The 19,063-nt window shown below is 38.3% G+C and overlaps 1 protein-coding gene across 3 annotated transcripts in view; it reads left to right on the top strand.

Annotated features, from left to right (window-relative positions):
• The window catches only part of NAA16 (N-alpha-acetyltransferase 16, NatA auxiliary subunit), a 65,096-nt gene that overhangs the window by 1,589 nt on the left and 44,444 nt on the right, over positions 1-19,063 (top strand). For 2 of the 3 annotated variants that reach the window (XM_065054689.1, XM_065054672.1), the window contains exons 2-4: positions 11,478-11,562; positions 14,013-14,117; positions 18,249-18,406. In XM_065054689.1, coding sequence (XP_064910761.1) covers positions 11,526-11,562; positions 14,013-14,117; positions 18,249-18,406 — 300 coding nt within the window. In that variant the 5' untranslated portion in view covers positions 11,478-11,525. Of the gene's footprint in view, positions 1-11,477; positions 11,563-12,248; positions 12,282-14,012; positions 14,118-18,248; positions 18,407-19,063 lie in introns of all 3 variants that reach the window. The other variant, XM_065054681.1, reaches the window with a different exon arrangement.

Genomic DNA, 19,063 nt, shown 5'->3' with positions numbered 1-19,063 from the left:
AATTGCTGTGTATGTTGTAATGCCAACTCTCTATGGAAAGAACACCCCCTCACCTGCACACCTCCATCCCCCCGAAAAGACAACCCACCACAAACCCTCAGACTCCTCTTTTCATGAACGTAGTGTGATAGTAATGGGAGCTTCAGCATCAATGAAGCTGAGGTGTTTTGTGCCAGTTCACTGCTCTGCAGGCGGAGGAGCTCTGTGCAGCACACTGGTAATCTGTTAGCAGGCACAAATTTCTCCAGTTATATCAGAATTTGTTAGGCTAGTTTCAATAACTTTGTGGTTGAGAAGGGAGCGTTTTGGCTGCAGGAAGCTGAGTTCAAAACAAACAGCATGTGTGAGCCTGTGTACTCTGTATGTAGCCGGTTTGTTTCAGCAGGTGCTTCAGAGCTGGTTTATTTTACCTGCTTTGGGTAGTATGCAGATTTTAAAAGACTTAATGGTTCTTAATGGTGAGTTGTTGCTTACTGCATGCTTATGGTATGCATCTTAGTAAGTCATTCTAGCACTCCTCTTTCTCTCTGCTAAAAATAAATTACTAATATTAGAACAGTTAAGTGATTATTCGTACTAGTAGCAAACAAGTTCACAGTAGCAGTCACTTCTGAAGTTTTTTCAACTGAATTATAGAAGAGCTTTTCTGGAAATCATATTTTAAAATACGTTGGGTTTTTTTTTCCCTTCTGTTAAGCAGTGGACAAAACATAAGCGCTTACGCAAGAAGAAGGGATGCTTAAAACTTCAGTGAAGCTGAAATGGAAGTTAAACCTTCTGAAGGCTTTAGAAAGCAAGTTAACTGGTGCCATGTAGTGGCTAGTCACAGTTCCTAAAGTGTTAATCACCAACTTTTACTTGTTGGCTTGTCACTTCCTATATTGATACTTCTTGAAGCTTAATTTAATATTACTTTTGTCTAGTTATATTTGACTTGTTAGTGGTTCACTCTTTTGCTGGAATACTGATTTTTACATGGTACAAATTGAACCCTGGGGTTCCTTGACATGTTTCAGAGTATTTTAGTGTAGTAGTTTAGCTTGTACTGCTAAAGGCTTGTTAATGGAAGCAGTTTTTGCCTACTTTGGCACTGCCGGAGTATTTGAAATTACTAGGGATGATACAGGCATTTTAAAAATTGGGGAGGGGATTATGTGGGAGGGTATATAGTAAGACCTTACAAGCATGTAGTGATTTAATCACTTGGAACAGATGTGAGGATACTGTACTGATATATTAAGACTAAGTATTCTTGCAAACACTGCGGAGAATTAGCAGTTATGAAATGGGAAGCTCATTTGGAGATCATGGGAATGACTTAGGAGTCAGTCTTGGTGTGTGTATGTAACATGTGAAACAAGTTATCAACATTCTGAACAAGATGCCCACATAACAGCAAACCAAGCTCACAGAGCTGCCCAAGAAGCTTGTATGGCCCCACGGAGTTCAGAGTAAGCTGTGAAGTCTGCTCAAGAAGCTGAGTAAATAGTCTTTAAGCCACATCAATTTGTGTGCCTGCATGCTTGGCAGTGCTGGAACAAGCTGACTTAAAACTAGCTGTGATGTGATTAGGGAGCTAATAGCCATTGCCACACAGATAATAGTTCTGGTTTCTCGGTGCTGCTGTAAGGTAGTGCCGGAGGTCATTTTGCTGTCCTGACTTCCAGGTTTGTTTTGGTTCTTAAGCCTTGCTCCTACTCTTCTATAGGGGCTTTTTCTCAGTGGGGTGGGGTGCTTTTCTCCTGGGAGCTGGGATGGTGCTCGGGAGGGATGGGCTGAGCAACCTCCAGCTCTGCCGCTTTCATTTCTCAGCCTCGCAGTGGGCATGGAGGAAGCGTGTGAAAGGTTCTTGGTTCCCTCTTCATTGGAAGAGAGAAAGGCATCCATAATGAAGAATTAATACAGGACTGCTGGTGTGTTTGTCACTTAAAATGAGTCCTCAACTTCTGACTTTAAGTTATTAGGGCAGAGGCAATCTGAAATAAACACGTATGCCTGGTAACTTAGAAATGTTTGTCATTAGCATTGAAGTTTGGTAATGTGCATTTGATGTTTACTTCCAGTGAGCTTATGCAGTTCTTTTATTTTGTGCATTTAAAACAGTTGTAAGCTTGCCTTCAGAGTATGTTTCAGTTAGTAGCCTACACGCCCCCTCCCCCCCACCCCGAACCCAGATTATAAACTACATCTCATTTTAAAATTAGGTTTAAGCTTTGGCTTTATAGAATCAAATCAGCACTGTCTGGATGCAGTAGTAGTGCTTATGAGTTATTTAGAGAAAAGCCTTGGGGTGGTTGTCATACTTTCATGGCTTACTTGCCAAGTTGTTGTTGTTTTTAAGAAATGCTTAGTGTCTTGTGATAACTATTGGTGTCTGCCCAGTATCAGGCAGTGTAAGGTATTGTCTGTTGTTTGTTTCATGCCTAATATAGCTGTGGATAGTATCATGCCAGTAAAGAAATTACCTTTTTATTTGTTAGTGAATTCCACATGTTGTTGCATAAAATAAAGCTTGGTGCCTTACTTGCAAATGTGTTTCCCTTGAGGAAGCCCTAGCCTGTGAATATGTCATCCTGTTCTGATGGAGCTGTGTCCTAGTACCTCTTCACATACAAGGCATTACTCCTTACTGAGACAAGTTTAGCCATTTGTTTTACTTCAAGTAATTAAACACAAGAAGTCTGTAATTATATTCCTTTTTAGCAGTGACTTGTTGCTGTTTAATTCATTCAGGTGTGTGTCTTCCACTTTTTTGGGTGAGGAGATCTTAGAAATGATCTGAAGTGCTGTATCTCTGAGGAGCTGCTCGTGTTCTCTGTAGTGTCCTTTTTGTCCCCTGACTTCTACAATAATCTTAAGAGATTTCTTCTTTGACAAAAAATAAATATGCAAGTGTTTGTAGGAGTTATTAAATTCTTATTCGTAACATTCTAAAAGTTTATTTTATTTAATGATTAACTTATGGATTATAAGCACGCAAATAGTCACCTAGTAATGATGTGAGGGTGTTACCAAACTTTTAAATTAATCATTGCCTCCCAAATGAGATAAATAACACAGCTGAGGTAGTCATTGTCATCCACTACTGGAGTAGTGCATGTTTGAAGTCCGTTACAGATCCCATCCTTTCAAGATAAGAGCATGGACCTGTCAGGAGAGATTTTCTTATCTAACAAATAAGACTGATTTGTGGTGTGGTTATTACTTGTGCTGCTAAGGAGGGGGCAGCATAGAAAAAGTGTAGACTGTTTTCCTTGATACTGACTTGATGGTGAGTGTGCCTGGCCAGCTGCAGACCACTAAAATGACAGAATTGTGGTGGATAGATAATAGACTATTGGTAAGATTTGGTAAGAAAGTGGAAAATCAGGCTTCACTGTTGTAGTAATTTGAGGGAGTCTGATTTGGAGAAGAGTGTATCCCAAATAAATATTCCTGTTTTCATTTTTCAACAGGAGTTTGTAAATGTCATTGTGGAAGGCTCATAAAGCAGGCTTCCATGGAATGATGCTTGTTTATTCACACTGGATTTTTAAGGAAAGTTCCTGTATGAATAAATTACAGCTTTTCAGAGTTAGGTCCCATTGCGTTTTGCACTGGAACTTTTTCTTAGTTGCCTATGGTTATATTGACCAGAAAAAGCAATGAAAAGCAAGAGGAGTGCAGTTGTGCAAAACTACTCATGGCACAAGAAGTGAAGGCCACCTGAAAACATGCAGAAGTACTTCATGTTTCTGGAGTAAGTGAAGTCTTAGCAAGTAAAGTTGTTTGTAGATGAATGTTACACTTGGAAATCCTAATTTAATGTATGCCTGGTATGGGCTGTAAGCTTAATTGCACTTCAGATTTGAGTTTTTTTTTTTTAGGGATTCTTTTTAGGTTTTGTTAAAAAAATTTCCTTATACGGTAGTTGAAAGCTGGTGAATCCTGGGAAGAGTAAAATGCTGTTACACCACTGCTAAAGTTCCCTTCAAACCTACATTTGCAATGCTGCATGTATTGAAGTTTCCCCTGGTGCTGCCTCTGAGCCTCTGCAGAAGAAGGATTCAAGTATTAAATTACCTTCTTGAAGGTGAAAGAACTTAACAGAAGAATCTGAATTTATGAACGCTCTTGGTGAAGCAGAGACTTGGCCATTTTCAAGCTATCAAGCCTAGTTTTTCTTTTGGTAGAAATGGTATTTGCAAAGTAGCAGGCTCCAAACAATAAGTTCTTAACAAAAAGGTAGTTACACTGTAGAATGCTTTGCTGCAAGATGTAGTAGCTGGCATTTGAGGTCTGTGTGGAGAGAAACCATTTACTCTTTTGTGTGTGTGAAGATAGACCCTTTGGCTCAGAGGACTGGTGAGGTGCAAATAACTGGAGGCTGAGAATATTCTAGTGAGAACTGTAATAATGCTTGTCTTATTCATAGGCCTCTTGCTATGCATCTAACACTTGCCTCTTACCTCTGGTGGCCTGTTACCAGATGAGTCTCATCTCTCTGGCCTGATCTGTTGTGATTCATGCATCTTGTTTGTCTGAATCACTGAGGTCTTTTATGGGATGTTGAGATGAAGTTAGCATTCAAGGCTTGCATTGGTAATTGCCTTGGACTTGCTTTAAGATGTGTAAATAAAAGCGTAACTCTTTTTTTAAAGTCTGAGATTTAGAAGTGTGTGTATCAGGTCTCACAAAACAGTGCTGATGTTGATAGTGTTGATAGTTTCATCTGCTTAACTGCTCACAGATGCAGTTCCATCCACCAGCTTGTGGAGCACCTGCTCAGTCTGAGTTCTTGCTGGGCAAACTGCAGTTTTATCCCAGGAGATGTGGCAGATTGGTCTCTTCAGTACTTCTACACAAAGTGCAGATTAAAAACTAGTTGAAAATGTATGATGGGACTATGAGTCGTTTAATTTTTAGTATTGCTGTTATGGTTTCTGCTTTGCAGAAGCAAACACATGCTCGTAAACAGTAGAGAACTCTAGTAAATCAAATAGTGAGGAAGTTACAGGTGCAAAGTGCTTGGAAGCAAGAGCTTTTTCTACTGCATGTTCTCTTGTTTCTGCCCTTTTGAAGCAAAGGATATTTTAAGGATTCAAGTTGTATTGTGAGTGTGTGTGCACAGTGTGGAATTAGATTAGGTGTCTACTAAAAAGCTTGTTTTAAATTATGAGCTTCCTCCTTTAAAGGAGGCATAGTTTATAGGGTTGTTCTAGATGTCTCTGACAACAAATGGTGACACAACATTCTTGTCACATGTGTTCTTCCCAATAATAAATACATTCAGTTTTATTCTACCAGTAATATGGAATGCAAACAGCAGTGATTATGATTGTTATTGTACAGAATGCAGGTGAAAATATGTTTTGTGTATTCTGTAGATTTGACCATCTGTGATCTGACTCACCACTGTAAGTATTGCCAAGTCCCTGGGTTTGGAGAAGTATGTGACCTGTCCATTTTGACACTGAAGCAAGCAGGGCTGTTGGAGCTGGGTTGTTTCCTCTTCTTTGTATTTCAACTGATGAAGTTACTCTTACCAGCGGAGTGTAGGTGTGGCGATGCATGTTAGAAAATACCAATAGGGCTTGGGGAAAGGCTAGAAGGACATGTTTATACTCAGGAAGGGTTGTCCTTGGGCTAGAAATCCAAGATGCTGTGAGAGTGGGAAAGTAGTAATGAACTTTTTCCTTGGCCTCCATTAGCTGAAGCCCCTACATTTTTTCGTTCTCTCAAACACCAGTGAACTGAACTCAGTGTGGAGAGAGGATTGCAGTTTGGGGAACATCATGCAGGGGTCCCTCGTCTGTCTCTGAAAATTAATAATATAATGATGCTTTCTTTTCATGTATCACTATTGCAAAGTATCTAAATATTTAATGCTGCAAGGAGCATGTCCAACACAGATGCTGCACTATTTTGGAACTTAATCGTATATCATTCAAACAAGATGGTGTCAGACCTTGCTATCAAATGAGTGAATAATTTTGTAATTATTTGTTAGCACAGGAACAGTGTATACCAACTTCTGCCTAAAATCTGACTAAGGTACTTGGAGAGCTGATTTAATCAACTGGTGTGGGAAACACAGGTTGTTAGATGCAGAGGACATTGTTTTATAGATGTGCAATAAAACAACGAAGGCTTTTTAAAAGGTCAAAGTGTTAAATGCTAATTAAGATTACTGACAGTATGCTGATATTCCTGTATTGATTGTGCCTGGTTTTGGTCAGAAATATGTTTTAGTAATTTGAACAGCCCCTAAATACTTTTCAGCTCCCAGGAAATATTGCTGATCAGAATCACAGTCAGTGATAATTTTGAGGGTTTTTTCTTACTGAACTTGGTCACTATTGTGGCTTGAACAGGTTTCTAGCACAACTGACTTTAAGCATTCATTCCATAGGGCTTGATGTGTAGACCTTGGCTTTTCTCTAGGCTCTGATGTTCCACAGTTAGCTCTTGGGTTTCTTCCTTAGCCAGACCCTTCATCAGTGTCACACAGCAGGCACACAGTTTTAAAAAAAAAAAAAAAAAAAGTAAGCATTGAGAACATAAGACTAAGATGCTGTTTAAATGAATTCTAGGTTTTGTCAAAAATCCCAAGATTTTGCACCCAAATCTTGGCAACAAGACAGAAGACACTACCTGGCAAGAAGAATGTTGAGTCTCTTGTTGAGTGCTGAGAGATCCACAAGTTGAATTATGTGGAAGTGTAGTAGCAAGGAAGACTAATAAACTTAAATTATGTTCTTAAGCAGCCTATTCATGTGCAGACCTGTATTAACAGAATATGGGCTGCACAGGTAAGATCTGAGAATAGCTTTAAATTGATGGCAGTGGTTTGGATGTAGTGTTTGGCAAGTTCCTGTCAAGAAACATAAAAAACAACTTCCAAATTGCGATATTGTTATTAAAGGAAATTGCACATAGAATATCAAACTATTGGAAGGGACCTTCAAAAGTCATCTGGTCCCACCCCCCTGCAATAAGCAGGGACATCTTCAACTAGATCAGGTTGCTCGGAGCCCTGTCCAGCCTGGCCTGGAATATCTCCAGGGATGGGGGATCTACCACCTCCCTGAGCAACCTGGGCCAGTGTTTGACCACCCTCATTGCAAAAAAAAAATAATAATCTTCATTACATCTAGTCTTTATCTCCCATCTTAATTTGAATCCATGACCCTTGTCCTATTGCAACAGACTCTGCTAAAAAGTTAGTCCCTATGTTTCTTATAAGCCTCCTTTACATGTGTTCACCATGAGACTGCTCAATGTGTCTCATTTGGATTGAACTTCACTACAGCTCTGTTATAGCTGCAGACTATCTTAAACAACTTAAAACTATTAAAACATTTAAGTTGATCAAGGAAGCCTGGTTGCTGTGCTCAACGCTGCTATTTGATGTGGTACGTGTCATCATTCTTCAAATGTGATAATGCATTTTTTCAGCTTTCATGTGAAAATGGTATATGAAATAATATGTTGCTTGAGTACATTCAGAGGCACTAGGGACAGTTGGTTGCTGTAACTGCAGTATCTCACTGAGTAGCCAGTTGATATCTTGTTGTTGTTAGATGGCTTCGCAGTAGTGAATGAAAATGTTGGGAGGTCATAATGAGATATTCTTCAGCCATAAAATCGCTGATCTGTTTATTACACTCAATCTTCAGTGTGTGAAAAATGTAGCTGTTCTCTCAATACGAGATCTTATTTTTTAAGTGGCAATGCTTTGTCTAGGGAGGTGTATTCTGTAAAAACATCTTTTTACTAACCTGTTGTTGCAAACAGTTAAACATAATTTTTATATATATGGCATATGGATTGAGCAGTGATAATGAAGTCCTTCTGCTTTATCAATACCATCAGTGGGCCATTCAGATCCCTGATTTTGTTGGTATTTAATAGTGGAAGGGGGTTTTGTCTCTAAAAAAAAAAGATGGGAGGATACAAAAAAGAAATCAGAATTTGTGAAGGGCAATTCCTTAAGTAGAAGCAGCAAAGCACTGTAACATAGGATTAGTCTTCTCTTGGTCTTCGTTGTTGTATCCTTGTTGCTAGTATTTTTTTACCTTTACGGTTTAGTTACTTCTGAGATGCTGCACGTATTTGACCTCTGTGTAGAGGCACTGGATGCTTAACTGAAAGTGAATAAAATGATGTCTAGCTTAATTGTATGCCAAAGTCTACAAGCAGATTATATTTTTGAGCTTGTTTTGAAAAAAGGAATAAACCGGGCTGAGATGTTTGCCAGAGGAGGTAACATCCTTCCAGGAACATCTGGTAGCAGAAGTTCTGGATAACACTATGGCCTTGTGAAAGTCTCCCTTTGAGGATTTGAGCGTATAAACATTCATGATTTGGCTTTAGTTTTAGCAGGAAATTATTGCCGTGAAAGGGTGATGGGGAGCCTCACATCAAGCACAACAGATTAGGCTGCTTTGTTTTGTTTAATGTTTGGTTTTTTTAAAGTGTGTTAGCTTGAGATTTTAGTATACTGAAGACTTCATGTAGTAGGACAGATGCTAATGAATGCATTTTGCTATATTAGTCTTGTTTAGTACAAAACTTGAGAGTACATATAGAGACATCAGGCTTCTCAAATATGAAATTCCCATCTGCCCTACAAAATGAGGTGGTATCATATGGCATCAAACTCTGGTCTCTTGTAAACAAGATACAGGTGGAGCAGGTGTGGCCATTCACAGATTTTGGACAGACAGAAGTTTAAAAGCAGTCCATTCACAAAGTTGGGATGCTTTGAAGCCCCAGGCTTGTCCATGTAATTAAATCCGTAAACCTTTCAGTGTATGTATATATGTTGATTATGAGAGTTTAATTCCATGTATTGCTGAGCAAAGTCCTTTCTTTTGTATTGGTATATCTTTAAGCCAATGTATTGGTATAAATAAATAACTTAGTTAAAAATGCCTGTGTGTAAATGTATTTAGAGGGAGTGGGGCTGGGAAGTCACCTTTTGACTAACTAGCAAGGCTTCTCCCATAAGCGGTAGAATTGCATGAAGTTGCATTTCATAGTGATTTATGTTTCTGTAGTCAGCCCCTCCAGTCTGGTCCAGGGATGTCAAACTAATTTTTACTGGGAGCCACATCAGCCTCGCAGTTGCCTTCAAAGGGTTGAATGTAATTTTAGGACTGTATAGATGTAGGTGTAATTAGATTTATACAGTCCTAAAATTGCATTCAGCCTTTTGAAGGCAACCGTGAGGCTGATGTGCCCCCTGGTGAAAATAAGTTTGACACCCGTGGTCTGTTAGCTAGCATTTGGACAAGAAATGCTGTGGTTTGTCTGGCTTTGAACTAACTTGTTTCCTGACAAGTATTTGGGTTGTCTATCAGCAAGACAAGCAACTGTGAATGTTGAACTTGTGTTGTTCTCTCAGTGGAGAGCATTAATTTCTCTCTTCTATCCATCTGTTGGCCTTTGCAAAGTGTGGTCTTGTTTGTCCTCCAAAAATCCCAAATTTTTCTATAATTATCTAAGTTTGGTTCTTCTTCTAGGTCTCAGACTGACCTTTAAAGGATAAAAATGTCAAAACAAGGGTAATATATGATTTCCTCAAGTAGTTAATCTGTTTTAAGTGCACACTTGACTCCAATAGCTTCTATGGTTAAGCATATTTGGAGTTTCACTAACATTGCAAGAGTTGTAAAATCGTGGATGAATGTTTACTATTCTGTTATGCTTTCTACATTTATTCAGGTATGCCTGAAAGAGTGCTTGGAGCATTGTTGCTGTTTTCTTATGATACAAAGCATATTTTCCCCAGAGGGGACTCCAAGTTTTGCTGCAGCCTGGGTTACTTCAGATACAGATGTGGAAACTAGTTCTCAGTTTAAAATCCCCAAAACATTTTTGTTGCTGTTGTTTAAGTGTTAATGGCCATAATGTAACTATTTGCCTCTAATGGGAACTCTCTGGCCATCCTGCCAGAAGTCAGCCAGGCAGAGCAACCTGATCTAATACCAAGGTTAGCCATCCTTTGTTTTGAGTGGTGATTTAGGTGACCACTGAAAGTTCTTGCTAACCTAAATAGTTCTGTGATTTAGTTTCCATTTAATAACTGTTAACTGCGAGTTTCTTGAGTTTCAGGCAAAGACTTCAAAGTTGTTTGTAGTTAAGCCCTTTCCCACAGGCTGGAGGAGGAGGACCCTTGATTTGGCACCTTACCCATAAATGAGCATGGGTGTGTGTCTGTGTTGCTTGGACCCTGGGAAATGATGCAATGATGTGTTATGACTGCAAAGGAGTCGCTATGTTCTGCATTAATTTAACATAGATTTTTTTATTTCTGTCCTGGAAGACTGATGGAGTGGGAGTGATCTATGAGAGACAGTTAAAGTACTCAAGCACATAACTGAAATAAGTTTCTCTTCAGAATAGCTGTGTAAATTACAGCAGGACAATACACTTTATTAACTAAAAATGGTGCCAAGTTAAGCCTGGTGTTGTTTGTTTGTCTTTTTTTTTTTCCTTTAAGTTAAGAAGCTTAAATGATCTTAAATCATTTTCATGCTTACTGATACAAGCATGCCTTTAACTGGCTTAAGTAAATTTGTTTTCAAGCGATTAAGTGTAGTTATTAGTAATCTATTTATATTACTAAGACCTTACTGACTTATTGACATCAGGTAATACTTTTCAAAAGAAGAAAAGGGACCCAGATTTACATGGTTTTGGTTTTCCTTGTTCCCACAGTTGAACACTGCTGTTTACCAGTTAACATAGTGAATAGGTAAATGGTATCTTAAATCTAAAAGTAGCCCTTAGCTGTACTATTCCAGCTAGAAATTAGGTTTTCTCTTTAATATCCAGGTAAATTCTCTCTTGTTGGGTAGCTTTTTGAGATTACAGTAGATTTTTGAGGTTACAGTACGTTTGTCCTGGTTCATGGTTTCTCTCTTCCTCCTGAAAGTCTACATTGTAGCAAGGAAAGTTCTGTCTGAGATTTCTTGCTCTGGGATGTCACTAGTCCAGGGAAATGGCATGTTGAAAGGAGTGTCTAGACCAGGAGTGTCAGACTAATTTTCACTGGAGGTCACATCAGCCTCACAGTTGTCTTCAAAGGGCTGAATGTAATAAATGAGTTTGACACCCCTGGTCTGGACTCTTTAAGACTAACTCTTCTCAAAAGTTCTGTTGAGTCAAGATTTTGAACTTGGCTCTCTACTTCAAGAATTTCTGAGTTGAAGTAGATGTTCCTACTTGCCCTTCCTGTTTCTGTTGAAAAGGAATTATGAACTTTTATAAAATGAGACCATGAGGTAGAGCATGAGCTGCACGTAAATGGAGGCAGACACTGTTCTGAGTGGTTAAAAACTGCGATGTAATATGAAGAGTCATATTCAACTAGAGCTTGTTAGTGATCTGGTTACAGTACCTTACGGAAAGAACTAGTGCATTTGTAATAGTTTGTGAAGGTACTCTGGTTTTCAATGCATTTCAGTGATTGTATTCCACCTTTTTTCCAGAAATGTTACGAACAAAAACAGTACAAAAATGGACTCAAGTTCTGCAAGATGATCCTTTCTAACCCGAAATTTGCTGAACATGGAGGTAAGTATAGACTCAAGAATTTTTTTCCTTCCCCTCCCTGCCTTGTGAGTTTAAATGTATAATCAGTCTATTCTATACCTTTGAGATGGGAAGGAGCCTGTTGCTGAGGATGATTCTGTCCTTATGACTGAATAATTACTCCAGATTTTCAGTCTTTGGGCATTCATATCAAGTTTCCACCCTAGTTCAGTCAAACACCCCTGTGCAGTGGGATGATGAAGATCAAAATATGTGGTGGAAGCACACTTCGGTGAAGCTTCCAAGTAACTTGCCTTTCTAGGTTTCTAGGTCAGAATGCTAGTGTGGAGATTTCTTGTATTCCTATTGAACAGTGAGCCCAGCCTTTTTTGAATGTTACTTTAAGATATGCTACCAATGAATTAAGTCTTGTTTTTTGTCAGATTCATGGTCTTAATTTTCTGTACTGCATACTAAGCCGCTGCTTATAAGGAGCAAAGTGGCATACTGTTTCTGCTAAGATTTACAGCTAAAGACAGAATCTGGAGATCCTGTTCTGATAAATATAGCAGAAAATGAGACAGCAAAATGTTGCTTCTGTTTATATCTATCAGAACTTAATCCTCAGTAAGATACTCCAGTTTGACTGTATTAGAGGGTTTCTGTTGCATGGTTCAGCCAGTCTTTCCTTCTGATACAGTGAAATTTTTATTTGTTTACTGTTGAAGCAACCTACCATGTCTCCCCGGAAATAAGACAAGGTGAGTATTAATTTTTGCTCCAAAAGATGCGTGCTTTTTTACATGTATGGCTGCCTGGACACTATTTAAATAGACTTCTTTAATGAACCATAACTAGGGCTTATTTTTGGAGTGGGGCTTACAGTTCAAGCATCCTGAAAAATCATGCTAGGGCTTATTTTTGGGATAGGTCTTATTTTTGGGAAAACAGGGTAACACTGAATGCATATGTACTGTGTCAGTAAAATTATCTTCCTGTTGGACACTGTCAAATATTGCTAAAATGTTCAAATAATCCCTTTTGTGCTTTCATTAGTGTCTACTGTTTCTTTTGTCTTCATTACTTCCTTGGAAATAAAAGTACAGTTTTCTTGTTGCTTCAAAGCTAGAGTGGCTTGTCCGGCTCTAACCTAATGCATTTGTCTGTACTAGCACTTGTGTTTTTTTAATATCTCAGTATACATGTGTCTTCTCTGCTCTTGCTGCCTCTCTAACTTTTCCAGGACAGCCAGCTGCCTTGGCAGTCCACATACTACTTGGGCTCTGAGCCACTGATGGCTTTGAAGCTTGGGAGCAAAGCCTGGAATGAACAGCTGATGCAGAACTAAGGCAATGAAATGATCTGATGGGAGGCTGCACTGCTGCCACACTTAGCTTCACAGACAAGAAGTTTGAAAAACGTAGTGAGAATGTGGCGAACAGATGGATTTCTGTGGCTGGGCAGTTGTCTCCCTGGTGTGGGAAGGCAGGAGTAGCTTGTCCTCTTTCCCACAGTAAGGATGTGTTTTTTCAAGCTTCCTGATATTATTGGGAAGGTATCACTATAGCTTTTTCTCTTCTTACAGTGTGGATGTAGGACAATTTAAAGCTAAATCCTTGGCTTATTTTGGGTCATCATTCACTTTAGGTGTACTTTGACAGGAAACAGTGTTAAACAGACCTGTCAATGAATCTTCAAGCTGCTGTTACAGCTGACCTTGAGATGATGGGCCATGGCCATTAATATTAGGGAAAATATAGCAATTGGAGGAAAACTGGAGTACTGTGATGAAAATATGACTTATCTTCTCACAGGGGCCAAAACTAAGTGGTCTTTTACTTGGCAGAAAAAGTCAAATATTAATCTGGAACAGCTTTTGGGCATAGTGCGTGCCTTACATGCAACTTGTTTCCCCACAGTGTTTTTTGAAAAGTGGGGGAAGAGAGGGAGCAATAATCATACCGATGTATTATTTGAAGTCTTGTGCCTCTCAGAATGTTGATTAAAGTGCTACTACTTTGAGAATATCTTGTTACCCCCAAAATACTTTACCAGGAAATATACTTCTCTTAATGCTTTGCAGTGGAGCTGACTCTTGACAGAGATCTGTTATGGTATGACACAACCTAATGATTTATTTTTTTTCTTGCTCTGCCTATCTGGAACTTTAACACGCATTGAGAAGCTCTCTGAAGTTGCTTTAGCTTATTGTTAACTCCCTTAAAGTCAGTTAAATGTATTTTTTTAATTAACAAAGTTTGCATTGTCTATGTTCCTCACATCTGTGTGGTGCTCTGCAGTGGTCTTTTAAAGACCAATTTCACAAAAGGAAATTCCTCCTTGTAACAGTCTTCAGCTGTGCTAGGCTGCTAGCCTGATCTAAATTTATCATTTAATGGGGAACTTTGCTGTATAACAACTTCAAAGGGTATCTGTACCGAGAAACTGGCGTATGGTAAGTCAGAAACATAAGTATATGATATTTCTTACAGAGACGCTGGCGATGAAAGGACTGACCTTGAACTGCTTAGGGAAGAAGGAAGAGGCATATGAATTTGTTCGTAAAGGACTTCGTAATGACGTGAAGAGTCATGTCTGTATCCTTTGTAATACAAAACCCGATCTTTTTGCAATGAGTTCTCACTTCTGCATGTGTGATCTTGTTCCTGCATCAGTACATACTTTTCAAATACATAATGTGGTATTTATAAAATGTCTAGGGTGTATACAGTGAGAATATTGATTGTTAATCCAGTGAGTATTAATTGTTAAATACTTGAAATAAGATTTTATTTTCCGGTCTACAATTTTGCAGTTTAAGAAAAATGCTTTTTACATTTATTTATTAGAAAAAGACCATCTGTGGGTTTTTTAAATTTTCTGCAGAGAATATGTATGGTTTGTAAAATCTGGCCTTTTCTAAAGTTTTCTTCTCCCTTCAAAATGTGTAAAAAATCCAATCTAGAAGTGCTCTGAAAATATCTGTTTTGCCGTTAAATTTTAGATAATGGTTTAGGTCTATAGGCTTGATGATTACTACATTGTTGTAAACTAGTCTTCCAAAAGTTTATACCCGTGAAATATTTAACAGCTACCCAAGAGCTTTGGGAGTAGCTGTCTTCTATTTAAGCCACAGGTAGGAGGCTACTTCAGTTTTGCACAGAATGCCTGTTCTATATGCATTTGAGTTGCATATTAAGGGATAATTTCCCATTAAATATTTAAATTTTTAAAAATAAAAAAAAAATCTTTGGGGGAAACACTTTCTGATGGCCATCTAGTTAAGACAAAGGGAATGCTGTTTACACCATTCCTGTATTAAATGTTCAGAGAGCTTGAGGGTGGGAATAATCTTTAAGTGTATGGAGGTAATAAGAGTTACTAGAGGTATGCCATAGGACAATCCGAGATAATTTGTACCTCCTTGATCTTAGAAGCTGAATGCCTAAGGAATACCAAAGCAACTTTAATCTGTTTAAGAAGCCTTGCACCTTAAATCAGGGAGCCAGGGAGTCTGGACCAGTTAGTTAAGAATTTTGGGAGATTCTGATTCCTAAAGAAAGTTCCAGAGTGGGATTTATCAGCATCACTAATTCTTGTCTGCAGTTCACGCTGGCTCTTAACTAGAAAACGTCCCTACAAATGCTGGAGGGACCTGTGGTTTTGTTTGCTTTTGTTTTTTTTAAATCTAATTTGAGGGGATAGGGTGGTCAAAGGGACCTTCTTCCTGGACAAGTTTAAAAAGTTGTGTTTGTTTGGGTTTTTTTTTTTTTTGTTATGAGGTCTGGATTTTTTTTTTCACTATTTTACTGACTTGTGAAACTTGTCTTACCTTAAGAAGACTGCAAGGAGTTTTGTTTTCTGAATTCAGAGAAAGTGTAAACTTATCTGAATCCTGTTAGGCACAAATGTTTGGTTTAAGCTGCACCCATGAACTAGCTCTGACAAAGCCAGTAGTTCCACCTTTTTGCATTCAAGTGTATTGTTACAGCTCTACAGAGAATCCCCTAGAGTAGTCTGTCTATGCAGAATTACTTCTCTAGTTGAATCTGAATTAATTCCACACTGAGTGTTGGGTCACAATACTTTCAGTTATCATCTCCTGGTAAATTCCAAAGAAATAGCCAACCTCTTTTACTATTACCACACTTTAGGAGTACCTGATGTGCTACCCATATAATGTCACTACATAAATATCTGAACCTTTTCTGGTTGTGGGGCTCCAGTAGATAAGGGAGAGTCAAGACCAGGAGAATATATTTATTCTAGCTCGTGAGAAACTGAGATCTGAGGCTGAGCTTTTTAATACTGGTTCCTCTTACATCCTTTGCAAAGGCTTGTGACCAGCCATGAAGTTCTGATAAAAGCCTGAAGGCCTGTTGGTTCTCAGTGCCACCTAAGCAAGGCTTGGGAGGCTCTCTAAAATGTTTGTTTCCTGTTTTATATGACTTTAATGTCTGTCCTTTGTGTTAAAAGTAGAGGCAGGTGGAAGTCACTGAATTCACCTCCTTCCAGAAGCTGGTTTTGAGGAGGTGGAATATGTGTTTGTGTTCTTATTTCCTTGTTGTAAGATTTGAAGATATTTTTGGTGTGTTCTGTCATCTGAGCTTTTTAAAAAGCCCCTGTTACAGGGTGCATAAAATATAGCTGGTCACATCAGTGTTCTGACTTGTTTTAGGAGGTCTGGAACACTTTAATTCCATGGTTCTTCATATTGAGGTTTTGGGGGAAAATAGCTGTTCTAAAATTGCTTAGAAATCCAGAAATTTTCTGGTTAAATTACAAATGAAATCTGACCCATTTTGGGCTATAACTTGAGTAATGATCTGGTCAGCAAGCTACATTTATTTCAAGAATAAATGTTTCAGGTGTGGCATGTTATATTTGGGATGCTGTAGGCATGCATGCAAGGCTGTCAAGAGCTGCCTACTATAAAAAATTGGTGGCAATTTGCTTTATTGGTTTGTATCAGCTGTTAAAATTTCCTATGCTTAGTCTTTAATATTGTACACCCTTATTTCTGAATGAGTTTATGCATTTCTTTACTTAATTGCTTGGTGAAGAATATGATTTATGAAAGATTAAGCCAGGTTACCAATAGCATCCAGAAATGGTAATGATGCCTGATAAACTACTCAAAGCATTATCTTAGTCTAAGTATGCTCCTAAAAGTGCACATAAATTCTTTTGGACTGAATTGTCTTGCTGTATGTGAGAATCTAAAGTATCAGTAGTTCTGAGGCAGGTGTTTGAAGATGATACCTTTAATCCATGTCCTGAATATTTAAATAGGCAAGGCAGGGTTTACAGAAAGAAGCAGCAGTATTAGACTGACAGCCATGCCTGTATCCAAAATAATTTTGTCCCCCTTTCCCATTCAGTCTTAAATCATGATGGCAGAAATAGCAGCTTTCTTCGCAGTCTTAGGGATGCATGTGGAGTTTTTGCGTGCTTCAGCTGGCTGAAATTAATTTGGTGTTCCTGTAGGAATGCAGAACAGGGTCTCTTTCCTGAGGATTAGAAGTTTCCTTCAGACTTAGTTCTAGCAAGTCTTTTCTTTTGGCTGGAGTCTTACATCTTCTCAGTAATTACAAACCTACTTTATATTGTCATGTCTAGAACTTCAAGGATGTGAGTCTTTGTAAGAGAAACTTAGTTCTGTTTCTTCAGTTAATTTGATGAGGCTAACACTGAATTCATGTGCTTTCTCAGCTTTTTCAGACATAAAGTTTAGCAATGTTTGTATCTTTGGAGGGAGCCTTGCTTGTTTCAATTCAGTAGAACAAAACCTCTTAAATATTTTGGTTATTAGCACTATCAGTTATTTGTGCCCTCTTAATTGAAAGCAGTGAAGGATGCATGTACCTCTTATCAAGATTTGCTGTGTTTTGCTGCTTCAGGGGCACATGGAAGAGCTTGAGGTAACTTTCGAGCCCCTTGTAATTTCAAAATGAAAATAAGTGCAGTTCTGCTGCTGTGGAAGATGTTGATGCAATGAGCTACTAGTAATCTGAAGCAGTAAAAGGTAGATCATGTCAGGTAATATTTCTTTTAATATGACCTTTGGAGACTGAAGTGAACACACAAAGTGTGATGCTTTGCTATGACATGTTGGTTTCCTACTTTGAATTCAGAATCTTGCCAGGATAAAAAAGGATGCTTGTGAGAGAAAAGCCTATTGAAATAACACAGGACTGATGGAAATCTGAGATGCTGATAATGTGATAGACTTTTGAAGCACAGGAATGCTAAGATTTCCTTTTGTCTATGAATGAAGTGTAGCTCTGTGTCTACCCCTTACTGTAAAATCTGGAGACTGAGGTTACAGGCAAGCGAGGAAAAGTAAAACTTGTATACCAATTGCATTGTTAAAATGAGTCAGTTGTAGGAGTAAGAACTCCTACTGTAATTACCATAGTGTGTTTTAAACAGTACATCTTCAGGAATAACTCTTTTGGGCCCTGTGGAGTTTGCTTCATTTAGTTTGCATAATAATGTTTGGCAGGGGTTGTGAATGTGACTTAACAGAAGATTTTTAAATGAGACTTTATTGCTTATTTGGAAGCATATAATATTTTTAAATGTGTCAATAAAGTCGGACTGCAGTAATCAAACTTTATAAGGGTGCTGCTCTTCAAGGAAGGTGTTCATTTGTTTGGTCTGTAACACAAGTGCATTGCTGTTACTTTGTGAAAATTGTTGATGTATCTTCCTTAACATTGCATTAGGTTGGCATGTGTATGGTCTTTTGCAACGTTCTGATAAGAAATATGATGAAGCCATCAAGTGTTACCGGAATGCACTCAAACTAGATAAAGATAATCTACAGATCTTGAGAGATCTCTCTTTGTTGCAGATCCAAATGAGGGATTTAGAAGGATATAGAGTAAGTATTCTCTTTGAATTCCCGTCTATTGCTGTTACCATTCTCGTGTTATTCTGTTTTATTATTGTCTTTTATTCGTAGTAATTCTGTTGCTGCTACTTTGTTTCAAAAGTGTTTTAAGCTCTTACTTAGGAAAGTATGAAAATGTATTGCAGTAGAGCCTCGTAATGTTAAAAATAGAACTAAAAGCATGGTTATTCTGTACAATTTGGCTAGTGGATTGCTTGTAAAACACTAGTTCTGAACTCATTTCTCACTGAAATAATGAAAATAAAGGGGATAAGAGTTAAAGTTTAGCAAGAAGGAGTTCTTTGCTATTGTGAAATACTGCAAATGGTGTTTTGGGTGTGTGTATGGAAGGTATTTTTCCATGAGAAATAAAACTGTCATGAACCTGCCCCATGATGGCTGATTTATTGAATTTCAATACTGATATTTATTATAAATAAAACATGAAAATTTGTCTAAAAACAAAGTTAGTGGTTTCAAAATGGCTCATCCGATTTGACTGTGGGCAGATGCTATTCCCTTTCCATTCTTTATTTCGTGTGAAGCAAAGGCCTAGATAGTGGGCTTGGGCATTAGTTGGTCCGCTTCACTGAGGATGTTGAATTTGCTAATGGAAGAAGAGAAAATAGCTGTGATTTGACGCAGGAA

Source organism: Columba livia, chromosome 1 (genome assembly GCF_036013475.1).
Source record: "Columba livia isolate bColLiv1 breed racing homer chromosome 1, bColLiv1.pat.W.v2, whole genome shotgun sequence".
Classification (NCBI taxonomy): domain Eukaryota; kingdom Metazoa; phylum Chordata; class Aves; order Columbiformes; family Columbidae; genus Columba; species Columba livia.
This window is presented reverse-complemented; position numbering and strand designations above follow the sequence as displayed.